Below are 23,987 nucleotides of genomic sequence, written 5' to 3'. Positions count from 1 at the left end.
TTATTATTATTATTATTATTATTATTATTATTATTATTATTATTATTATTATTATTATTATCATTATCATTATCATTATTATAAAAATCATCATCATAATCTTCCTTATTATTAATATTAGTATTAGTATATATTTCGACTAATATGGAAATAATGTGGACCAAAAGGTAGGAAGTGGGAAATAATGGAGACCAACTTGAAAAAAAAAGATTATTTTTTATTTCAAAGAATGATATAGAAAAATACTTGTATTTCCCTAAAAATTTAAAATGACCAGTAGTTTTTACTAAATCTTAGTAGTTAATCAAATTACTACTACAAATAATTTGTTACCACATTTGTTGTACCAAGTTTTGATGCCTTCAATTTCCTGATATTACTTTTACTTAATGAGGGAGCTAATTCAAAACTGATTACATAAAAAATATAGGTAATACTTCAAGCCTGAGCAAGAGTGTTTACATTGGAAGGGTGAGTGGACAAGATAGCACAATCAAAGATTTAAAAACTATCTTTCTAATTTCATGGGCCCATATTGAAAAGCCTAATTAATTAGCAGCCTTCCCAGCCTATATAATCGTAACATACTGCCCTATCAAACCCACATTGTCCTACAAATCAGCCGCCCAGTTAAATTTGGTTCAAAAAATTACAAATCAATGGAAACTTCCAACAATGGGCACTATCTTGAACTTGAAGAGTCCAGCAACCACCCAGGTCAAACAAGCTACCAAATGATAGTAGACCATAGTTATTTAGAATTATCACTCAATACTCCTTGGTATGGCCAGGTAATGCAACTTATACCATTAATATCCTCTTGTGTATCTTTCAACAATTCATTATTTTATAGTGTTGCAAGTACTCTTTATCATCTGGCAATGACTTTGTTAGAAAATAATCATCATTCCCTTCACTTTCACTCTCCTCAAGTAATATCACTCTCCTCAAATAATCATCTGGAAAGGCTTGATCTCAAGGTAAAGTTGGAGAAGGCTACCAAACAGGCAGAGAGTGTTGAGACCTATGCAAAGAAGGCAATTAATGATGCACATGATGCCCAGGCTTCAGGTAAGAAGGCAATATATAAGGCTGTGGCCTCAACCACAAATTGTTACAAGATTTGTTTAGACAACTTTGTAGTATCCTTGGGCATTAGTGGTGAGGATAAATCTTTGGAGGACCATGTAAGTAAGCTTGTTAAGGCAATCCCCTTTCATGCTAGGGCCCCAGCTGATATGGCTGTTGAAGTGCCAGGGCAGGAAGGTGATGTTGGATAAAAAAGGGATGCGGCAGAGAGCAACCCAGGATGTCTCAGTGTGCAAACCCATGAGGATCAACAAATGTCCAATTTGCAGAGCCCGGACCATTTCTGTTGAACATGTTCTTCTTCAATAAACAAGCTTGTATGCCTTACTAATTAGCAAGACATGCATATATGTTGAATAAAATAAATTTATGTCTCCTAATTTCTCTAAGACCCATTTCTCTTGTAATTATAAGTGGTTTATCTAGTGATGAGCAATGAGTTTACATCTCTTGACAATAAAAATCTTATCAAATTATGAGCTCTGATATTATCTTATTTATAAATTAATTAAGATCCATATTAATATCCATGATTTATATATGTACTTTATGCTTATTCCAAAATGATGGTAAACTGTATTGTTTGGGTGAAATGTATGTTTTTCAACCCAATAAACTTATGTTTTCACTCGTGAAAATGAAGACGGTTTCTTCTAATTAAATATTTATAAATAATGTTTACCTCTAAAACTTTGTGATCTTAGCAAAATAACAATTATCAACAAAGTGAAATAGATAAACAAATATAATAATAAAATAGGTAAGATATATATATAATTTGATGAAGATCGAATATACTATTTTCTATGTAAAAAAATATCTTGTTCTGAATTGGTTATGATAAATGAGTATCCATCTACTAAGTCATAGACCAAATTATGTTTGTGTCCACAACTCGCACATGATGAGCACAATTAGTATTTTGAAAAGAAAATCAAGCTATAAAAATACCAATAATATATTAGTGGATTCCAAATAAATATTATAAAATAAAGAATCTTATTAATTGTTATCACTATTTCAAATGTCAACTCCAACATCAGTCGGTCTAATCATTTTTTGTTGCTGCTGCTATTATTATTATTATTATTATTATTATTATTATTATTATTATTATTATTATTATTATTATTATTATTATTATTATGATCATCATCATCATCATCATCATCATCATCATCATCATCATCATCATCATCATCATCATCATCATCATTATCATTATTATAAAAATCATCATCATAATCTTCCTTATTATCAATATTAGTATTAGTATATATTTCGACTAATATGGAAATAATGTGGACCAAAAGGTAGGAAGTGGGAAATAATGGAGACCAACTTGGAAAAAAAAGATTATTTTTTATTTCAAAGAATGATATAGAAAAATACTTGTATTTCCCTAAAAATTTAAAATGATCAGTAGTTTTTACTAAATCTTAGTAGTTAATCAAATTACTAGTACAAATAATTTGTTACCACATTTGTTGTACCAAGTTTTGATGCCTTCAATTTCCTGATATTACTTTTACTTAATGAGGGAGCTAATTCAAAACTGATTACATAAAAAATTATAGGTAATACTCCAAGCCTGAGCAAGAGTGTTTACATTGGAAGGGTGAGTGGACAAGATAGCACAACTAAAGATTTAAAAACTATCTTTCTAATTTCATGGACCCATATTGAAAAGCCTAATTAGCAGCCTTCCCATTCTATATAATCGTAACATACTACCCTATTAAACCCACATTGTCCTACAAATCAGCCGCCCAGTTAAATTTGCTTCAAAAAATTACAAATCAATGGAAACTTCAATGGAAACTTCCAACAATGGGCACTATCTTGAACTTGAAGAGTCCAGCAACCACCCAGGTCAAGCAAGCTACCAAATGATAGTGGACCATAGTTATTTAGAATTATCACTCAATACTCCTTCGTATGGCCAGGTAATGCAACTTATACCATTAATATCCTCTTGTGTATCTTTCAACAATTCATTATTTTATAGTGTTGAAAGTACTCTTTATCCTCTTTATACACCAATTATAAGTATGACCGTGAATTATCAATTTGCTGGTTATTATTTGATATTTTAGCATACATCTTCCCATACTTGTTTTTTCTTTAGTATTTGAACTTGATATTTCAACTCTCTTATAATCATGTATGTTTTTTGGACCACACTTATAAATTTTATAATTGTTACTAGCTAAAATATTTTATATTTAATATAATTAATGAAAGAACATTATCAAACAATATATTATTACTCCATGTATTTTTTCTCATTTTTAAACATGAAGTCAATAATATGTAAACATTAGTTAAGATGTTCAGAAATTGAAGTAAATTAAAGTGATGTGCTACTTGCGATAAGTACTTATTTTTATTTTTATGTTTTGTTCTAATGTGTAAGTAATATTTTTTTTTTAATTTTATTAGTTTGTTACTTGTTTGGTTATGTTTGATGTGGACATGTTTTATAATTATTAGAATATTATTTTGTACTTGTATAAATCCAAGCATATTTAAATATATATATATATATACTTCTTTTCAAACTTTCATTTAGAAATAATCATCTAGTTAGATGACTTTTATTGTTTGCCAGGATACAAATGATGAACCGGAACAAATGGGAAGAAGTGATGATAGGGAAGCAGAAGTTTTGCTGCTTTCTAATGAAATGCAAAACCCTAATGTGAGGGATGCAGCTGCTGCTATCTCTACACGGATCCCCCTGTTCCTGATCTCAACATTTATCCTCTTGATCTGAACATGCTGCCACCGACAGAGGAGGAATTGGAGGAGGAAGACAGAGATCATATGGCAACCCATGAGTCAGAAATACAAAACCCTTGTCCTCATGTGGGTGAACCTGATATATGTGTCATATGCCAGGATGAATATGCAGCTGAGGAACTAGTTGGAGGTCTTCGATGTGGACATGAATATCATATGAAATGTATAAAGAAATGGTTGAGGAGGATCACCAAATGTCCAGTTTGCAGAGACACCGCTATTTTTGTTGAACCTGTTTTTTTCAATAAACAAGCCTGTATGCCTTAATTACAAATTAACAACTCATATATGTTAGACAAAATAAATTTATGTCTTCTAATTTCACTAAGACCCATTTCTCTTGTAATTATAAGTGGTTAATCTAGTGATGAGCAATGCGTTTACATCTCTTGAAAATAAAATTTTTATCAAATTATGAGCTCTGATATGGTCTTATTTATAAATTAAGATATTAATATCCATAATTTTATGTATTTTACGCGTATTACTAAATGATGGTAAAATGTATTATTTGGTGAAATGTTTGCTTTTCAACCCAATAAACCTGTGTTTTCATTCATAAAAATGTGAATGGTTTCTTCTAATTAAATATTTTATATAATGTTTACCTTTAAAACTTTGTGATCTTAGCAAAATAACAATTATCAACAAAGTGAAATATAAAAATAAATATAAATAATAAAATAGATAAAATATATAAAAACATTATCTTTTTGGTCTCCAATGATATAATATCCATCGTGCTATAGTTTGTACATCAATATGGTGTAAAAATTAACACCATATAGTGTGGTGGGGATGAGAGAAACCTACAAAAATCAGTTCTAATAAATGTAATGGGAGAAGGAAATGGAACTTAGGGTACTAGGGATGACATAGCATCTCATAAAGAAACTCTTATTTGGTGTCAATGTTTATAAATTTGAGAGATGGGATTTTTTTTTTTGAATTTCTCACAGTTAATTTCATCATGACAATAAAAGTTTCGTTATGTATTTTTTTAAAATACTAGCTATATCACATTTCTTAGGTTTGGAATTCATTGTATGCCACAATACCAATGCTATATTTTTTTTGCCAACAGAGAAATAGACTTCACTACTTAAAATCGTTTCTGAGTACATGGATAATTTCTGGGGAGGCTTCATTCGCCTTCCAGATGCGGTCAGCTACAGAATAACTACATCTAGCAAATGCATGATTACACCTTTGTCTTTTACTTCCTTCATTAAGTCCCTGCATTCCTGGATCAAGCCTCCAAAATATGAAGTCATTGCAGCACTCCCTCTAATTGCTTGGACAGCAGCAAGACAGTCTGTTTCTACTATAACATCATTTAATTGTTTTGCTTTAATCCAGACGCAAAACTGTAGCAGTTAGAAGGCCCAAAAACTGCAGCATCAGTATTTACCTTAGTGTGATTTTCTTTTGGAATCATCATCGCAATCTTCACTATTATTAATATTAGTATATATTCTGACTAATGTTTAAGACAGAAAAGTAGGAAGTGGGAAATAATGGAGACCAACTTGAAAAAAAAGATTTTTTTATTTATATATTTCAAAGAATGATATAGACAAAATTCTAGTGTTTACCTAAAAATTAAAAATGGCTAGTAGTTTTGACTATATCTCAATAGTTAATCAAATCACTAGTACACATGATCTGTTATCACATGTGTTGACTGTTGTACCATGCTTTGATACCTTGAATTTCCTCATATTACCTTTACTCAATAGGGTGCTAATTTCAAAACTCCTTACATCAAAAATATGTGTAACACTCTAATCCTTAATTACAAGGGTGTTTACATTGGAAGCGTGAGTGGACAAGGTAGCCCAACCAAAGATTTATAAACTATCTTTCTAATTTCATGGGCCCAAATTGAAAAAGCCCAATTAGCCGCCTATATAATCATAACACATTACCCTATCAAACCCGCACTGTCCTACAAGCCACAAATCGCAGCCTATATAATCATAACACATTACCCTAGCTATCAAACCCACTTTGTCCTACAAGATACAAATCCGCCGCCTATATATAAAACCAGTTAAATTTGCTTGAAGAAATTACAAATCAATGGAAACTTCCAACAATGGGTACCAACTATTGGTTGAAGAGTCTAGCAATCACCCCGATCAATCAAGCTATCAAATGATATTAGAGGATGGTTATTCAGAATTATCACTCAATCATCCTTCTATTGATCAGGTAATGCAACTTACACCACTAATATTCTCTTTTGTATCTTTCAATAATTCATTATTTATAACATGATGCAAATACTCTTTATCCCCTTTACACAATTATTATAGGCATGATCGTGAAATATCCTCTTTATAATTGATTTTTATTTAGTATTTGTACTTGTTATTTTGAAACTCTTGTAATTATGTATGATTCTTATGAGCCAAACTAATAGGCTTTATAATTTCTATTAAAATGTCTTATATTTAATTTAATTAATGAAATAATATTATCTATTAAATATAATTAATGAAAGAATATTATCAAAGAATATTTAATTACTCTATATGTTTTTTTTAATTTTTAAAATATGAAATCAATAATATATAAAAATAAGTTGAAGATGTTTAGAAATAATTTTTTTAAACGTTTGTAAAATTAATGTAAAATAATTTGAAGTCATTTAAAGAGATGAGTTACTTTCGATATGTATTTATTTTTATTTTTATCTTTTCTAATGTATAAGTATTGTTTTTACCTTAAAAGATTAAGTAAATATACTTAATATAATATTTGCATATAAGAATATTTAATTTACCTAGATTGTTACTTGTTTGGCTATATTTGATGCAGATATGTTTTAAAATTATTTATTATTTTGTGTACTTGTATTAATTCAAGCATATATACACTTCTTTTCAAACTTTCATTTCAAAATAATCATCTAGCTAGCTGATTTTTATTGTTTGCCAGGTTACAAATGTGAACCAGAACAAACGGCAAGAAGTGATGACAGGGAAGCAGAAGTTTTGCTGCTTTCTAGTGAAATGCAAAACCCTAATCTGAGGGATGCAGCAGCTGCTATCTCTACACGGATTCCCACTGTTCCTGATCTCAACATGCATCCTCTTGATCTCAACATGCTACCACCGATAGAGGAGGAATTGGAGGAGGAGGAAGGCAGAGATCATATGGCAACCCATGAGTCAGAAATACAAAACCCTCGTCCTCATGTGGGTGAAGCTAGTGCAGCCATTAGTATTTCCACTCGGGTCAGCCCTATTATTGATCTCAACCTCCATCCTCTTGATCTTAACATGCTACCCACAGAAGAAGAAGATAATGGTCAACCCAGAGATCATCGGGCAATGCATGTTTTCCAGAATAATCATCCTTCCCTTCACATTCACTCTCCTCAAGTAATTTCATCTCCCTCTTTCCATTGTTAAAATTTTTCTGTAATTTTGTTCTTGATTTAGTACCCACTTAAAGTTGCCCTGAACCTTAATCATTTTGCCAATATTGTCGTTCAAGCCAAAGGTAACTCATGTTTAATATTTGCATGGCATAAATTTATATCTAATATGCTTTCTTCCTCATCTGAATTCTTGTAGGAGGAAGTCTCTAGGACCCCAAGAGCACTTGATCCCCAGCTACAGCTACAGCTACTTTTCAGATTATTAAATTCACATTTTCAGCAAATGGGACGAGTTGATAGCAGCAGATTGTCATAGGGAACAATTATGCAACATTTACAAATAAGATATTGTAATGCTACAACTACAAGTCCTAGCCAAGAACCTGATATATGTGTCATATGCCAGGATGAGTATGCAGCTGAGGAACTAGTTGGGGGTCTTCGATGTGGACATGAATATCATGTGCAATGTATAAGGCAATGGTTGAGGAGGGACAACAAATGTCCAATTTGCGGAGCCACAACCATATTTGTTGAACATGTTTTTTTCTAATAAGAAGGCTTGCTGTATGCCTTACAAATAGCAATGCATTTATGTTAAATAAAATAAATGTATGCCTCCTAATTTCTCTGAGACCCATTTCTCTTGTAATGATAAGTGCATTTCTCTTGTAATGATAAGTGGTTATTAATCGAGTGATGAGCAATGAGTTTACATCTCTTTGAAATAAATTTGTTATCAAATTATGAGCTCTCATATGGTCTTATTTATAAATTAAGATATTGATATCCATAATTTATACGTATATTATGCTTATTATTAAATGATGGTAGAATGTATTGTTTGGGTGAGATGTATGTTTTTCAAACCAATAAACTTATATATGTTTTCACTCATGAAAAATGAAATAAATAAAATAATAAAATAGGAAATATATATATATATATATATATATATATAGAGTCCTACTCCAATAGAAACTAAATTAGCCTAAAAACTAAAAACCAATTTCTGGACATTTTTTATCACTATTTTTAACTACAGAAATCACTAATTTGTACATAACATATCACTAATTTATATATAGCATATCTCGCGAATATAAATATATATACACACATATATGCAACGTATATAACCATCATCTTCACCTAAATCGTAATAATGGACCTCTTACCACCATTACCAGACGTTTCAATGACTTGCCACCATTGTTTATCATCACTAATAATCACATACACTTTCCATCATAACTTACAAAACTAACGACTACTTACCATCATCATACAACTTCTCTTGCGGCTTCCTACCGCCAAGAACCTTCTACGGATGAAATTGATCATCTATAATCGATTATCAATAGTTTAGATAAGTAGATTTTCTCAATTTTGATAATAAAAATCGCTGTTTACATACTGTATAAAAACAGTGATTAGTGCAGTATAAATTAGTGATACCCGTAGTTATAAATAGTGGTAGGGAAACTGGTTTTTAGTTTTTATTTTAAGAGTGATTTCTATTTGATCATGAGCCTATATATATATATATAAAATTCGATAAAGATCGAATATACTATTTTCCATGTAATTTGTTTTTATCTATGATATAATAACAATCATGGTATAATTTGTACATCAGTATGATGTAAAAGTTACACCATCTCATGTCATGGCGATGAGAGAAACCCAAAAAATAGTTCTAATAAATATAACAGAAATGAAAGTTAGGGTACTAGGGATGACATAGCAGGCCATAAAGAAACTGGTATTTGGTGTCAATGTTTATATATAAACTCCAGAGAATGAAACTTTTTGAATTTCTCGTAGTTAATTCACCATGATAATAAATTTTTTTGTTATTTATTAAGATACTACCTGATCACATTTCTTAGTTTAGGAATTCATTATATGCCACAATATCAATATTTCAATATTAATCCCTACACACTATATGAAGATAATTCTAGTCAAAATGACATATTTCTCTTCTCTTTTTTTTATGGGACATTTGCCAAACAATTTGCCCAAATTCAGTCTGAATCTCAAACTCCAATTAGGTAGTTTTTAATTATGGGGAGGTGCTAATTATTTTATCTTAAATGGGTTAGCAAGTATAATTATATAAAACACCTTGATTAGAAAATCAAATGTGCTTCATAGTGGGCTATAAAAACTTGTTTTTTGTTTGAGAATATTTACGACACAGTGGTCAGAGAGGTTACATGCATGTTAACTACGGACTCTAGTCTAATACTTTTCAGGTGAGCCAGAGTCGAACCCGGGTGTCCAGGCACAATAGAGGATAGGGCTATCCAATCGTGTTCGTGCTCGTACTACTTGGTCTTATTCAACTTGATTTGTGTGGAGATTTTTTTTTTTCTCTTTTCAGTTGATTGCGTGCATCATATGTAGTGAATGATAAAACGTTGCTAATTTTGTGGTTTCTTTCAACTTCGATAACAAAGTTTTCCTTAAGTTAATGCCTCCGTATTTTATTTGTTAACTAATGGTTCTTAGATAAGTATTAGTATACTTCTACTTCATCTTATTCAACTTGAAATATTTCTTATTTTGTTAAATATTACTTTGTACTTGTATTAATTCAAGCATGTATACACTTCTTTTCAAACTTTCATTTAAAAATAATTATCTAGCTAGCTGACTTTTATTGTTTGCCAGGTTACAAATAATGTTGAACGGGAACAAATGGTAGAAGGGACACTACAACAAAAACAGCATCAGACAACGGTTTTTGCCCGTTGTCTGATACCCAAGAAAACCGTGGTCTATTGAGATGCCGTCTGATACGCACCTCAGACAACGGTACGTACTGTTGTGTGAGATCAAGAAATACATCGATTTATGTTTTTCTGCGTGTTGTGTTACATTCAGTAACAACAACGGAATCATTTAACAAAGTGTTGTTATAAGCAATTCACAACAACAATCATATTTTCAATTTGTGTTGTTATTAGGAGTATCCACAACAGATTTTGATTTTACTCACTTGTTAGTAAGAGTATCAGACAAGAATATTTGTGTCATAACGGCTTGTGTTTTACTACATTGTACAACGGTCTTGTAGAATGGGCCACTTGTGTAAGGCCCATATAACACTAGTCTGTATATTAGAACAATTGTCTTGAAAGCTTTTCTACAACGGTTTTTATTTTCAGATGCTCGAGTAATATTGCTTTAGACAATGGTTTGTGACTACTATTTACTTGTTTGTATATGTCTTAGACAACGGTTTTATTCTTAATATTGTGTTGTTTGTAAGGCTTGGGATGAACCTCTTTCTCCTTGGGTATCATCTACCTTGGTGGTTGAGCTTTTGTTAGTAGAATCTGGTGCTTGCAAGCAAATTGGGTGGCAATGTGGCTGGTTTAAGATATTGTTTCTTTAAATCTATTTTTTTCTGCTTGTTGAACCAGCCTTTTTATTCTTCTTCTCTACACCATCAAGTAAACCACTAAGATCGTGAACTGCAGATTTTAGATCTTTTACGGAGATTCCTGTTTTTAAGATATGCTTCTCCCAGTTCGAAGTCCAACCAACCAAAGTAGGAAGTGAGTCAACACCTAACTTCTTCACCACTGGATCTGATGTATCATGAACCTATAACATATTTGAATATCAATTAAGCACCAGAAAAAGGAGTAAAAAGAAAACAGCTTGTAATAACCACTACCACTATAAACAAACTAACAAGTAACTAGTCGTTACTTCTTTCAAGCTTAAAATACATGATTCTCAATATCTACATAAAGTATTAATAAAAACTATAATCTTTATTGTAGGCAAGAAGGGTGCCATTATGCGGACTTTGTAGGCTTTAAAAATTACCAGTCATGGTAGGTTCCAATCAGGACCTGTCATAGACTATTGCAAACTATACATTACATCAGTGCCTTGATAGGCTCCTCAAAACAAGGATTTAAATCATACATATCTTGACTAATACAGGAAATCTATATTTTAAGTAACTGCCTTTGAATCAATTATACAATATGGTACGACAATAATTATTTGCCCACACTGCTTTCCAACACCCTTGTACCTAATCTGATAGCTAGAGAGTGTTGCAGCACCAGTAATTCACTTGTGATCTATGAGTAAGAATAATATTCACGTACATACATTTAATACAAAATGAATAGGTTCACAAGGAATAGAGCTTACTAGATATCAAGACCAAAAATCTGTATGAGGTTTGAAATACATTTGGTTGACACTGATATCAACATGTTTAAATGAACTAAGAGTACACCATACTTACCTATAACTTGAACTTGGAAAATAATATAATGACAAGTATAAATTAATTATAATATCACTTACTAGTTAACTGTGTGGACTGATATATTAAAATGTCACACACTCAATGGTTCTGAGTAAAATTTCAGCAGGGGCTCCTCCCCCAATTTGTGTCACTTACACATGTATGCTATTAGCAATCCTTCAGGCCATTTGGGAAGGGAAGGTAGTGCTAGCTACGCTTCCCAGAAGTTTGAAACACAAGGTAAGCAAAATAATTAATCTGGCAGCCATATAATCAGAATTTACAAAGAGCACTTTAATATGATATAGTCAAAGTGAAAACTTAACTTAATTTTGTTTATATAATACCTGGTATTCTTCTCAATTCATCACTAGTGCTTCTACTTCAATATCATTCCTGTAAACAACAAAGTGAAATATTTATCAATAATAATAAGTAAAAGATGAGCTCATGACAAAGAGGAAAACAAGGGATCTAAATTTAGCAGAGAAAACAAGAGCGAATAGTTAGCACTGCCTACTTTTGGCTTATATGTTGTCTCCTTTGCTTCACATAGACTTTCATATTTACATATAGTATTTACAGAAGCAGTAAGATTTGGCAAGCATAATATAAAACACACACATTCTGTGGTGTGGGAACAATTATTGACACATTCATACTCAATATGCAATTGATTAAAAAAATATAAATTGAGAATCTAGGGTTTGGACCTGCAAAAGCAGAATGAAGATGCGAATCAAATTCTTATTCTCCTTTAGCTGCTTCAGAGAATCAACACACTCCACTTACAAAGCAAGCCAAAAAGAACGGTTAGTATGTAAAACAAATCCTAATCACAAACAAAAAGAGGATAAAGAGAAGAGAGACATTGAGAGAGAAGAGAAGAAAGAGCCGGACAGAGAAGAGAGACAGAGAGAGAGAGAGAAGAGAATAGAGCTAGATGGCCAGAGAGAGAAGAAAAGAGAGACCCGTGAGAGAGAGAAGAGAAGAGAGACCCCTGAAAGAGAGAAGCATAAGGGGGAAGCCGGTAAGTGAATATGATGCAAGAGCAAGCTTCCCTTGTTTCGATAGCTTCTCTGGTGTACTGTGTTCACCTTCTACATACTAATCGGAGATGTAGAAGAAGAAAGATACAAAGAGAGGGAGGGGGAAACCAAAATTTGAGTTTAACGCTAGAGGGGGAAATGAAAATTTGGGATTGCTGGGGGACTAAAAATTATGTGGGGAAAATGAAATGGCTTGTCTCCAAAGCTGAGATACCAAATTGAATCATAAATAATAAAAATATTATATTTTAATATATTGTGAAGTTGAATTATTGAAAAAATGAATTCTTTTCAAGTATTTATTTATAGTTGATTATCAAAATATCATAAAAATAGATTTTTAAATATATAAAAAGTTGGTGGTGTAAAAAATAAATATTTTATACTTATCTTATATGATCTTTTACAAAAATATAGTAGGATTATTGTGTCTAGTAAACAAAATAATTGATCCTATTAATTATTAATTAGTAATTCAGACGTGAGTATTAGTATGTGTTTTATGTTTACAATTTAGAAAGTACTAGATAGAATCTTTGTTATGTATACGATTAATTCTGTATTAATTTATAAAAATTTATTTTGATGATCTAACCGTACGGATGTCAACTAACAAAATTAGTCATGTATAAAAAAAATCAAAATTTTTTATGTTTATTTTGTATGTTTTTTTAACAATACTAGTCAATTGTAAATTTTGTCTTATTGTAAAAAGGTATTTTTTGTCATGTAGTGTCTAACAGACAATGGTTTTTCTACGCACCTATGTTGTATAATTGAAAATGACACAACTGTTACCGAAGTTATACCGTTGTAACAGAATCCATTGTCTAAATTATGCTCAAACAACGCTTCATGGAAAATCCGTAGTATAAAAGTAGTGTGGACAACGGTTTATGGGAAGGAAACCGTTGTATAATAAATTTTCATTTTAATGAGTTAAAAATTCGTATTTCCTTGATCAATTCTTGTTTTTGTACTCTTTGTATCAAAATATATATTTATATTATGCATATATGCAAATATGTATTGTTCATTTGTAATACCAAGAAAATTTTGTAATTCGGACGTAAGTATTAGTATGTGTAATGCCAACACTTTTTCCAGCGTCTGACTAGTGTTGTCTGATGCCAGTTTTGTTGTAGTGGGATGACATGGAAGCAGATGTTTTGCTGCTTTCTAATGAAATGCAAAACCCTAATGTGAGGGATGCAGCTGCTACTATCCAAGCCAAAGGTAACTCATGTTTAATATTCGCATGGCATAAATTTATATCTAATATGCTTTCTTCCTCATCTCTGAATTCTTGTAGGAGGAAGTCTCTAGGACCCGAAGAGCACTTGATCCCTGTTGGAAACGTGTATGTGCCTTAAACCAAAAACTTCGGTATAAAAAATATGTAACAGAATAAATGTGATAGAGAAGTAAACACACACAGCTGATATATTAATTCAAACACATATACAACTTGTTTTTCACATACAGACTTAACAGGCTTCAGCCTTTGTTTTCTCTCAAGAGCTTCAGCTCATATAATTCTCACTCACAACTGCTGTTGTAGTTTTTCTCAGTGTGTTCTGCAAATACAAAGGTCAGCCTAGGCATTACATTAGCTAGATTACAACATGTCTTACCTCACTGTATTATTTATTACCAGCCTACAACTATTGACTTCAAACTGTGTACTAGCTATTTTCCAGGTAGTAAATAACAACTGCATATCTTCTTTTCAACCATTCCTTGCTTCCAATATATGTAGCCTACCATATTTCCAGGAAGACTTGTGTAGCTGCACTTTGGTTTCCTTCAGCCCACCTTATATTTAGGAGCTCTCTGTCTCTTTCACATTTGCCAGCTACCTTTTCTCCTGGAACGTACATGACCAACTCCTTAAGCTATATATTTCAAACCTTATCTCCAAACTGTAGTTTTTGTTTTATTCTTTTACACACATATAGATAATATAACATATTCAAACTTATTAGTAAATGAGAGTTTGATTTCCAACACTCCTCCTCAAACTCGAATTTCCATTCCGAGCTTCTTTTTTTTCGCTTTGTGAAAAATGCCCCACTTCAATGACTTCATGAATATATCATCTAAAATTTCTTTGGGCATGTAGTTAACTCGTCCTGCAATTTTGTGATGCACAGATTCCCGAATTTTGTTGCCTTCGTCGCTTGTCTGAACACAAAACACTGAATCATCAACAATTATTTGTATTGGTCTTGCTGCTTTGTAGATATTATCCGGACTCGGCATACTCCTTGGCGCTTCCCCTGAAATATTATTGAGTCCGCTGCTAGGATTACAATTATCAAACACTTTCGGTGGTAACATACTTTTCAAATTTCTCATTTCTTCATCATAACGATTTATCCGCAGCTCGTGGGCTTGGAGCAAACACGCGAGCCCTTAAATCGAAATCGTCGACAAATATTTCGACTCCTCTAACGTAGTTACAACATAATCAAATTTTCTTGTCAATGAACGGAGAAACTTTTCCATGACCCGAACATCATCCAGACTTTCCCCATTTCTTTTCATCTCATTTGTCACCGTGTAACATTTTCTTCAATATTTTCAGAATTTTTCATTTTCATATTCTCGAACTCGCCATGCAATACTTGAGGCTCCACCTCTTCTTCTTTATCGACTCCTTGGAATGATTTGTGCAGAATTTCCCAGGCGTCTTTTGCTTTTTTTTCATGTGCAATATTATCAAAGGTGGATTCGTCAACACCTTGATAAATCATGAAACATGCCTTGTTGTTTTTGCTCCTGCACCCATTTAATGTCGTCTTCTCGGCTTCTGACAGTGCTACTTCAGCCGTTGATATGAACTCATCATACCCGCTTTCGACTATATCCCAAACATCATAAAAATGGAATAATTCCTTCATTTGGATACTCCAGTCTCCATAATTTGTGCCCGTCAACATTGGAACTTGGGCTTCCAGGAAACTTACCATTCTTTTTCTCGAACGAAACCTCGGCTCTGATGCCACTTGTTGGAAACGTGTATGGCATTTATACACTAATATATGTAATATAACCGGAGAGCAAACACACTTTATTTGTAATGATACAGATGAAACTTTTGTTTTTCTTTACGCACACAATAATTAATACATAAGGCTACAGCCTCTTCCTTTAATATAGAGTAACAAACTCACAACACAAAGACCAGAGCTTCGGCTCCTTTCTTTTGCACTCTATATTTCTAAATTCACTTCTATTACATTGAACACAAACATAGCCTCTATTTATAAGCCACACATATGTTAACTGATCTTATTGCCTACACTACCCAACTGTATGCTGTATTAATTTAGCCACCTTAATTCATGGGATCAAATTTCTTTTCAAACTTGGACAGCAACATCTCTTTAGATGATCTACGCGGTTTCATTAATACATCTGACTTGCATGTTGACAACTTCACAATTCAAATTACCAAGCTGCTGCATCACCACTTAATCACCTGCTTGTCACCTTTGTATGTAAATAGCCGACCATATATCCTGGATTCAACATATGACCAGCTGCTGCATTAACTAGTATTCCTTGTTTCACATGGTTGCCTTCCTTTAACTACTCTAGCATAGTTATACATCCTGTCGACATTGAGCTGTATTGTTTTGACCGTTGTATTGTTTTGACCGTGCATGCATGAAGATAAGTAGCACACCATAATTCCAGGATTGCTCATGTACACACAAGCTGATATTATTTATGATATATTCTGAAGAGTTTGAAAAATCTAACAATCCCCAACTACAGCTACTTGTCAGATTATTTAATTCATATTTTCAGCGAATGGGACGAGTTGATAGCAGATTGTCGTCAGAGGGAACAGTTATGCAACATTTACAGATTAGATATTGTAATGCTACAACTACAAGTCCTAGCCAAGAACCTATATATGTTGGAAATTTAATCTTAAACTTATTTAAGTATTTGTTTATTTATTTAGTTTTGAATAAATTAGCTGTAGTGTTTAATTTATATTCTGACTTGGTCATATGCAGTAGCAGGTTATTAGGAGAATTAGCGTTAAGTAGAGGAAATGTGGGAGCATAGTGGAGTAAGTTGAGTAGATGTATTAGTCTAGAAGTCTATCACGTAGTTTCCTATTTTACAGTCACCACTATTGATGTGCATTAATATTTAAACGGTTCCATGTAATCAGTTTATATATATGAGAAGTTTTAGTTTTCCTCTCTGCAAATGTTTCCTACGTCTAAACAACTTATATACATTATGTAGATTAGGTTATTTTTTCAACATGATATCAGAGCTAGGTTGGGAGAGGGTACCAGGGCTTAACAGCCTTTCCTCCGATCCTTGGGTTGTTGCTGGGTGTTGGCGTCACGGGTGCCGGACATTGTGCTGCAGAGGCGTTTGTGTTGCAGAGAAGATGTAGTTTTAAGTAGGCGTTGCAGAAGGATGGTGGCAAAGCTACACGTGTACTATGGGATGCATGTGTAGTATAGGGCTGCCGAGAAAGACAAGGCGATGCCGGAGAAGTCTGTGAGAAGAAAATCATGGCACAAGTGGTCATGGAAGAAATTTTTAATTTAGAATTGTGGGTGAGAAGTGCACCTTGGAGAGAGATACTCCAAAATTGTTTTTGATGAGAAGTGCATCAAACTTGATAGTGGTGAGAAGTGCATCACAAAATGAAAAGATGGTGGTGAGAAGTGCATCACAAAATGAAGAGAACTGCTTCATAAATTCTGTAAGTGCATCACAAAATGAAGAGAAGTGATTCATAAATTATGTTCATAAGTTTAAGATTATGGGGGTGAATGTTGAAAATTTAATCTTAAACTTATTTAAGTATTTGTTTATTTATTTAGTTTTGAATAAATTAGCTGTAGTGTTTAATTTATATTCTGACTTGGTCATATGCAGTAGCAGTGGAGTAAGTTGAGTAGATGTATTAGTCTAGAAGTCTATCACGTAGTTTCCTATTTTACAGCCACCACTATTGATGTGCATTAGTATTTAAACGGTTCCATTTAATCAGTTTATATATATGAGAAGTTTTAGTTTTCCTCTCTGCAAATATTTCTTAGGTCTAAACAACTTATATACATTATGTAGATTAGGTTATTTTTTCAATATGCTAGATGGGTATGCAGCTGAGCAGGCCCCGCTCAATCAAAGAAGAGGCCTGTGCTAAATTTAAATTTAGGGCCCTTTTATTGGAAAAAAATGTACATTAAATAAAAATTTAACTACATTCTTAACAGAAATTTTAAACTTTTATTACATTGATCATAACTTCACAATAGTTTATATATTTTATTTGAAAAGTGACAGCCTGCCGGATGAATGTTTTATTTGATACATATAATTAGGCAGGGTGGATTAATTGGGGCCTCAAAACATTTTGGGCCAGGTGCAGTTGGGCTGACTGCACTGGTTGATCACCGGCCCCGCAGCCACAGTCATTTTTGTTGAACATGTCTTTCTGCGATAAACAGGCTTGTAGCCTTACAAATTAGCAACCCATATATGTTAAACAAAATAAATTTATGCCTCCTAATTTCTCTAAGACCGATTTCTCTTATAATTATATATAATTAAGTGGTTAATATATTTGTTATGAATACTAGTATTAGTATATATTTCGACTAATATAGAAATAATGTGGACAGAAAGGTAGGAAGTGGGAAATAATGGAGACCAACCTGGAAAAAAAGATTATTTTTTGTTTCAAAGGACGATATAGAAAAATACTTGTGTTTACCTAAAAATTGAAAATGACCGGTAGTTTTGACTATATCTCAATAGTTGATGAAATTACTAGTACACATGATTTGTTACCACATTTGTTGTACCAAGCTTTGATGCCTTGAATTTCCTCATATTACCTTTACTTAATGAGAAGCTAATTTCAAAACTGGTTACATATAAAATATAGGTAACACTCATAGTCTTAGCAAGGATGTTTACATTGGAAGCGTGAGTGGGCAAGGTAGCACAACCCATGATTTAGAAACTATCTTTCTAATTTCATGGTCCAAATTGAAAAAGCCCAATTAGCCGCCTATATAATCATAACACATTGCCCTATCAAATTCATATTGTCCTACAAATCCCCCGCTCACCTGTAATAAAACCAGTTAAATTTGAATTTGCTTCAGAAAATTACACTCAATGGAAACTTCCAACAATGAACACCATCTTGAACATGAAGAGTCTCACAACCACCGACGTCAACCAAGCTATGAAATGATACTAGACTATAGTTATTTAGAATTACCACTCAATCATCCTTTTTTTGTTAGGTAGTGCAACTTACACCATTAATATCCTCTTTTGTATCTTTCAATAATTCATTATCTACTGTGATGCAAATACTCTTTATCCCCTTTATACACCTATTATAGGCATGATAGTTGATTATCATGTTGTTGTTTATTATTTTAACATACATCTTCCTATACTTGTTTTTTGTTTAGTATTTAAACTTGTTATTTGAAACTCTCTTGTAATCATGTATGATTCTAATGGGCGGAACTAATAGGTTTATAATTTTTATTAAATTGTTTTGTATTTAATATAATTAATGAAAGAATATTATTAAAAAATATTTTATTAATCCATGTTTTTTTCTGATTTTTAAAATATGAAATCAATATTTATTCAAAAAAATATGAATTTAATAATATGTAAAAATTAGTTAAAGTTATTTAGCAATAAATATTTTTGTAAACGTTTGTAAAACTTAACCAAAATAAATTGAAGTCATTGAAACAGATGAGCTACTTTCAGTATGTATTTATTTATTTTTCTATTTTTTTCCTGATGTATAAGTATTGTTTTATCATCGTGACAAAAAAAAGTATTGTTTTATCTTAAAAAACTAAGTAAATATACTCAATATAATATTTGAATATAAGAATAAATTTTTTACTTTTGTTAGTTTGTTATTTGTTTGGTTAAATTTGATGCATGTTTTAAAATTATTTATACTTTGTATTTGTATTAATTCAAGCATATGTATACTTCTTTTCAAACTTTCGTTTAAAAATAATCATCAACCTGGCTGACTTTTATTGTTTGTCAGGTTACAAATGATGAACGGGAACAAATGGGAAGAAGTGGTGACAGGGAAGCAGAGGTTTTGTTGCTTTCTAATGAAATGCAAAACCCTCATGCTGAGGGATGCAGCTGCTACTATCTCTACACCAGTTCCCCCTGTTCCTGATCTCAACGTGCATCCTTTTGATCTCAACATGCTACCCACAGAGGAAGAGGTCGAGGAGGAGGAACCCATGTGTCAGATATACAAAACCCTCGTCCTCGTGTGGGTGAACGTGATATATGTGTCCTATGCCAGGATGAGCATGCAACTGAGGAATTAGTTGGAGGTCTTGGATGTGGACATCAATATCATATGAAATGTATAAAGATATGGTTGAGGAGGATCACCAAATGTCCAATTTGCAGAGACACCGCCATATTTGTTGAACGTGTCTTGTTTCAATAAAATTAGTAACGCCTATATGTTAAATAAAATAAATTTATGCCTTCTAATTTCTCTAAGACACATTTCTCTTGTAATTGTAAGCGGTTAATCTAGTGATGTGCAATAAGTTTACATCTATTGAAAATAAAATTTTATGAGGTGATATATATATGGTCTCATTTATAAATTAAGATATTAATATCCGTAATTTATATGTATTTTATGCTTATAATTACTAAATGATGGTAAAATGTATTAATTGTTTGTTGAAATGTATTTTTTTCAACCCAATAAACTAGTGTTTTCACTCATAAAAATGAAGTTGGTTTCTTCTAAATCACTATACAAAATAACAATTATCAACAAAATGAAATAGAGCCCCAATTATTTTGAGCCGTTCCATTTTTATTGCAAGCCCAGCCCATTGACAAATAATCTACTACATTATGCCTATTGCTCTCTCGCTACCGCTGGTGAAGTGAATGAATTAAAAGAAACAATAGTCTATGCTAAGAGGGCAATAGAAGAGGCTGCCCTTAAAGCTTTTAGTGAGAAGCGTCATCTTGAGGAGAAATTGGGGATGGCTGTCAAACAGGCAGAAGATTTCAAGGCCACTGCTAAGAAGGCAATCTACGAGGCCGGCGCAACTAAGAAATGTTACAAGATTGGCTTAAGCAATTTTGTTGCATACCTGGCCACCAGTGAAGGCAGATCGTTGGGGGACTACGTAAACCAGCTAATTGAGGAGATACCACACGATAATAGGGCCCCGGTTGATGCCGCAGTCGACATGGCAGGACTTAAAGGTGACAGGGCTATAAAAGATGAACCCGGTGACTACCACTTGACAGGTTTTGCAGAGAATGTTGCTTTACAGGGTAACTATTCTTGAATGTACAGACAACTTCAGAGTTTTAGGAGAAGGTTTTGATACGTTTTTACTTATGCGTGAGGATGGTTCCGGAGTTCTACATTTTGTTAGATGTCTTAGTTATGTTCTTCACTGTCAAGTGTCAAGGCCAACTAATTTCAGTTTTAGAAGGAAGATGCTTTCAGTAACATATATAACTTCATTTCTCTTGTTTTATTTCCAAGCTCTTGTTTTTGAGTCAAGTGCTTATGCCTCTGTTGTTTTAAAGGGGTAGACCAGAAGCCACACTTGAAACAAGAGAACTATACATATATAAATAGTACAACAATTGTAATACTGCAGTCTGCCGATTTTACTCTCCCCGTCTTGACATTTCAGAATAAACTGTATTAATCACTCTTTGAGGGCCACATTTGTTTGCGACAAGATCAGTACCTCGTATTCCAGTGTTTACCATTGAAGATCATAAATTATTTACAAAAACATAAATAAAACAGCCTTCAAATGTTAATTTTGCTCAATACTCCTTCAGCGACATTTTAAAGTTTTAATCGAGTCACTATCATTTAAAATTGGTAAAACAATTACAAAAACTATTATCTATATACTTTTATACTGTTAAGTTTCCTAGTTTTACAAACACTACAAGAAAAATGGTCAAAAGCTACCAATCAAAAGCCACCAACTATAAATGCAACTGAATGTGGTTGCTTTTAGAGTCCAATCAAATTTAAAGAGATTAAAGTATAAAAGAAACCAGGATCGGTTGCTTTTACAGTCGGTTGCTTTTGTTTAGTTGCTTTTATATACGGTCGCTTTTAAGTGGTTGCTTTTAATTATAAAAGCAACCGGTGGTTTCTTGTGGTTGCTTTTAAGTTGTGTATGCGTAGGCGCGAAAATTCCCGCGCAGGGCATCCGAAAATTCTGTAAATAATAGCAACCGCAATCGGTTGCTTTTATAAAGGCCGCCGAAACCGGTTGCTTTTATAAAAGCAACCAAAACCGGTTGCTTTTATAAAAGCAACCAAAACTGGTCAGTTGCTTTTATTTGGAGATTTTAAACCCCAAACCTTATCTCTTCTCATCCCGTAGCATCCCTTCTCATCCACTATTTCTCCTTCCTCTTCCCCCACATATTTAATCTCTTCTCCACCATTTTATCTCCTTCTGCCAAGCTCATACATCAACTAAGTTTAAAGTAAGTGTTATTTCTCTTTTCTTTTATGTTGCTTGTTGTTTGTTTCTTGTATAATTAGAAATTACTTGCTAATTAGATGTGAATTGTTATAGAGAAAATTGAAAATAATTAGTTGCTAATTTTAATTGTTTCTCTAGATAATCTTAAGTGGAATAATTAAAAAATGTATATTTGCACTTGTAGATGGCATCTGATCGTAGTTGGATGAATCACCGGTTTGATTCGAGTAAAAGAATAACAAATGAGTACAAGATTGGAATTGATAATTTCATTAAATTTGCTATTGCGCGAACTGATGATTCAAAGGGGAGAATAAGATGCCCATGTATAGAATGTGGGAATTATTATCATAAATATCCCGATGATGTGACATTGGATTTGTATCGTCATGGTATTATGCCGGGATATACAATATGGTATTTTCACGGGGAGGGTGATAGATCACGGGTGAACATCGGGACGAGTTCAAGAAATGTTGGTTGCACAGATGATTTTTATGATGCACGAGAAATGCTTGACGATTTTGTGAATGCAACCGGACATTTCGAGAATGATGAAGAACCGAATGCAGCAGCAAAAAATTTTTATAAGATGCTTGATAGTGCTTCTCAACCCATTTATCCAGATAATACGAGGTTTACAACATTATCATTTGTGAATAAACTACTCCAGTTTAAACACAAACATGGTTGTAGTAATAAAGGTTTTGATGAGTTACTTCAACTTATTGGATCAGTGTTGCCGAATGATCACAATTTGCCCACGAGATACTATGATGTGAAGAAATTGGTAAGTGGTTTGAACATGGGATATCAAAAAATTGATGCTTGTGTGAATGATTGCATGTTGTTCTACAAAGAGGATAGTGAGAAAATATATTGTGACATATGTAATGAAAGTCGGTACAAAGCTCAAAAAGATCATAAGAAAAAGATGATCCCTCAAAAGATCTTAAGATACTTTCCTCTTACATTGAGACTACAACGGTTATTCATGTCTGAGAAGACTGCAAAGTGTATGACGTGGCATCATGATAGAGTTGTAGTTGAAGATCAATTAAGTCACCCGGCTGATGGAGATGAATGGAAACAATTTGATCGTAGATTTCCTAGATTTGCAAAGGAAATACGGAATGTTAGGATAGGCCTTGCTAGTGATGGTTTTGACCCCTTTCGTGATGCACACGCAAGGGAATATACTGTGTGGCCTGTGATTGTTGTTGTTTATAATCTTCCACCATCCATGTGCACGAAAGCTCCATACATGTTTATGCCTCTTCTCATTCCTGGACCGAGTGATCCAACAAAAGACTTTCATGTTTATCTTCGACCACTAATAGATGAATTGAAAATTTTATGGCATACAGGGGTTGAAACATATGATAGGGCATCACGTTCAAATTTCATGATGAGAGTAGCCTTGATGTGGACAATCAACGACTTTCCAGCACTTGGTATGATTAGTGGATGGTCGACCAAGGGCAAGTTGGCATGTCCAGTATGCATGGGAGAAGTAAAAGCAAAGCAACTCAAGTATGGTGGTAAGCCTACATTCTATGGCACAGCTCGATATAGATGTCATGCATACTGAGAAAAATGTCTTTGACAATATATTTTACACAATGCTTGACGACAAAAAGAAGTCCAAAGACACCATTATCTTAGTGTCTTACGTTTAGTATTTTATGTTGACTTAAATTTGTAAAGTCTTCATATTACTTCTAGTGTAGCTGTCTACTTTTCCTCTTAACATGTATATTCAATTGGCTAACACAACATGGTCCAGCACACTCCAAATTTAGCTTTCAGCTTAGATGTGGCTTAAT

The 23,987-nt window shown here is 32.8% G+C and overlaps 2 protein-coding genes and 1 long non-coding RNA gene across 3 annotated transcripts; 2 read left to right on the top strand and 1 right to left on the bottom strand.

The window, feature by feature from the left end:
- Positions 1-3,867: 3,867 nt before the first annotated feature.
- Positions 3,868-7,489, top strand: LOC135147956 (putative RING-H2 finger protein ATL49). Its single transcript, XM_064082029.1, has 4 exons — positions 3,868-4,147; positions 6,835-7,280; positions 7,341-7,401; positions 7,476-7,489. Exons 1-4 carry the CDS (start codon positions 3,868-3,870, stop codon positions 7,487-7,489), a joined length of 801 nt encoding a protein of 266 aa, XP_063938099.1.
- A 4,007-nt stretch (positions 7,490-11,496) lies between these two features.
- On the bottom strand, positions 11,497-12,389 carry LOC108227835 (uncharacterized). The gene is made up of 3 exons (XR_001808105.2): positions 12,275-12,389; positions 11,909-11,957; positions 11,497-11,772 (listed from the first exon to the last, which is right to left on the bottom strand). It is a non-coding gene; the product is annotated as an uncharacterized LOC108227835 (long non-coding RNA).
- A 9,622-nt stretch (positions 12,390-22,011) lies between these two features.
- LOC108203286 (uncharacterized) lies at positions 22,012-23,752 on the top strand. The gene is made up of 2 exons (XM_064082028.1): positions 22,012-22,162; positions 22,346-23,752. Exon 2 carries the CDS (start codon positions 22,346-22,348, stop codon positions 23,750-23,752), a length of 1,407 nt encoding a protein of 468 aa, XP_063938098.1. The 5' UTR covers positions 22,012-22,162.
- The last annotated feature ends 235 nt before the right edge of the window (positions 23,753-23,987 follow it).

The sequence above is a fragment of the Daucus carota genome, chromosome 7 (assembly GCF_001625215.2).
Source record: "Daucus carota subsp. sativus chromosome 7, DH1 v3.0, whole genome shotgun sequence".
Lineage (NCBI taxonomy): Eukaryota > Viridiplantae > Streptophyta > Magnoliopsida > Apiales > Apiaceae > Daucus > Daucus carota.
The sequence above is the reverse complement of the archived record's forward strand: the minus strand, read 5'-3'. Positions and strand labels throughout refer to the sequence as shown.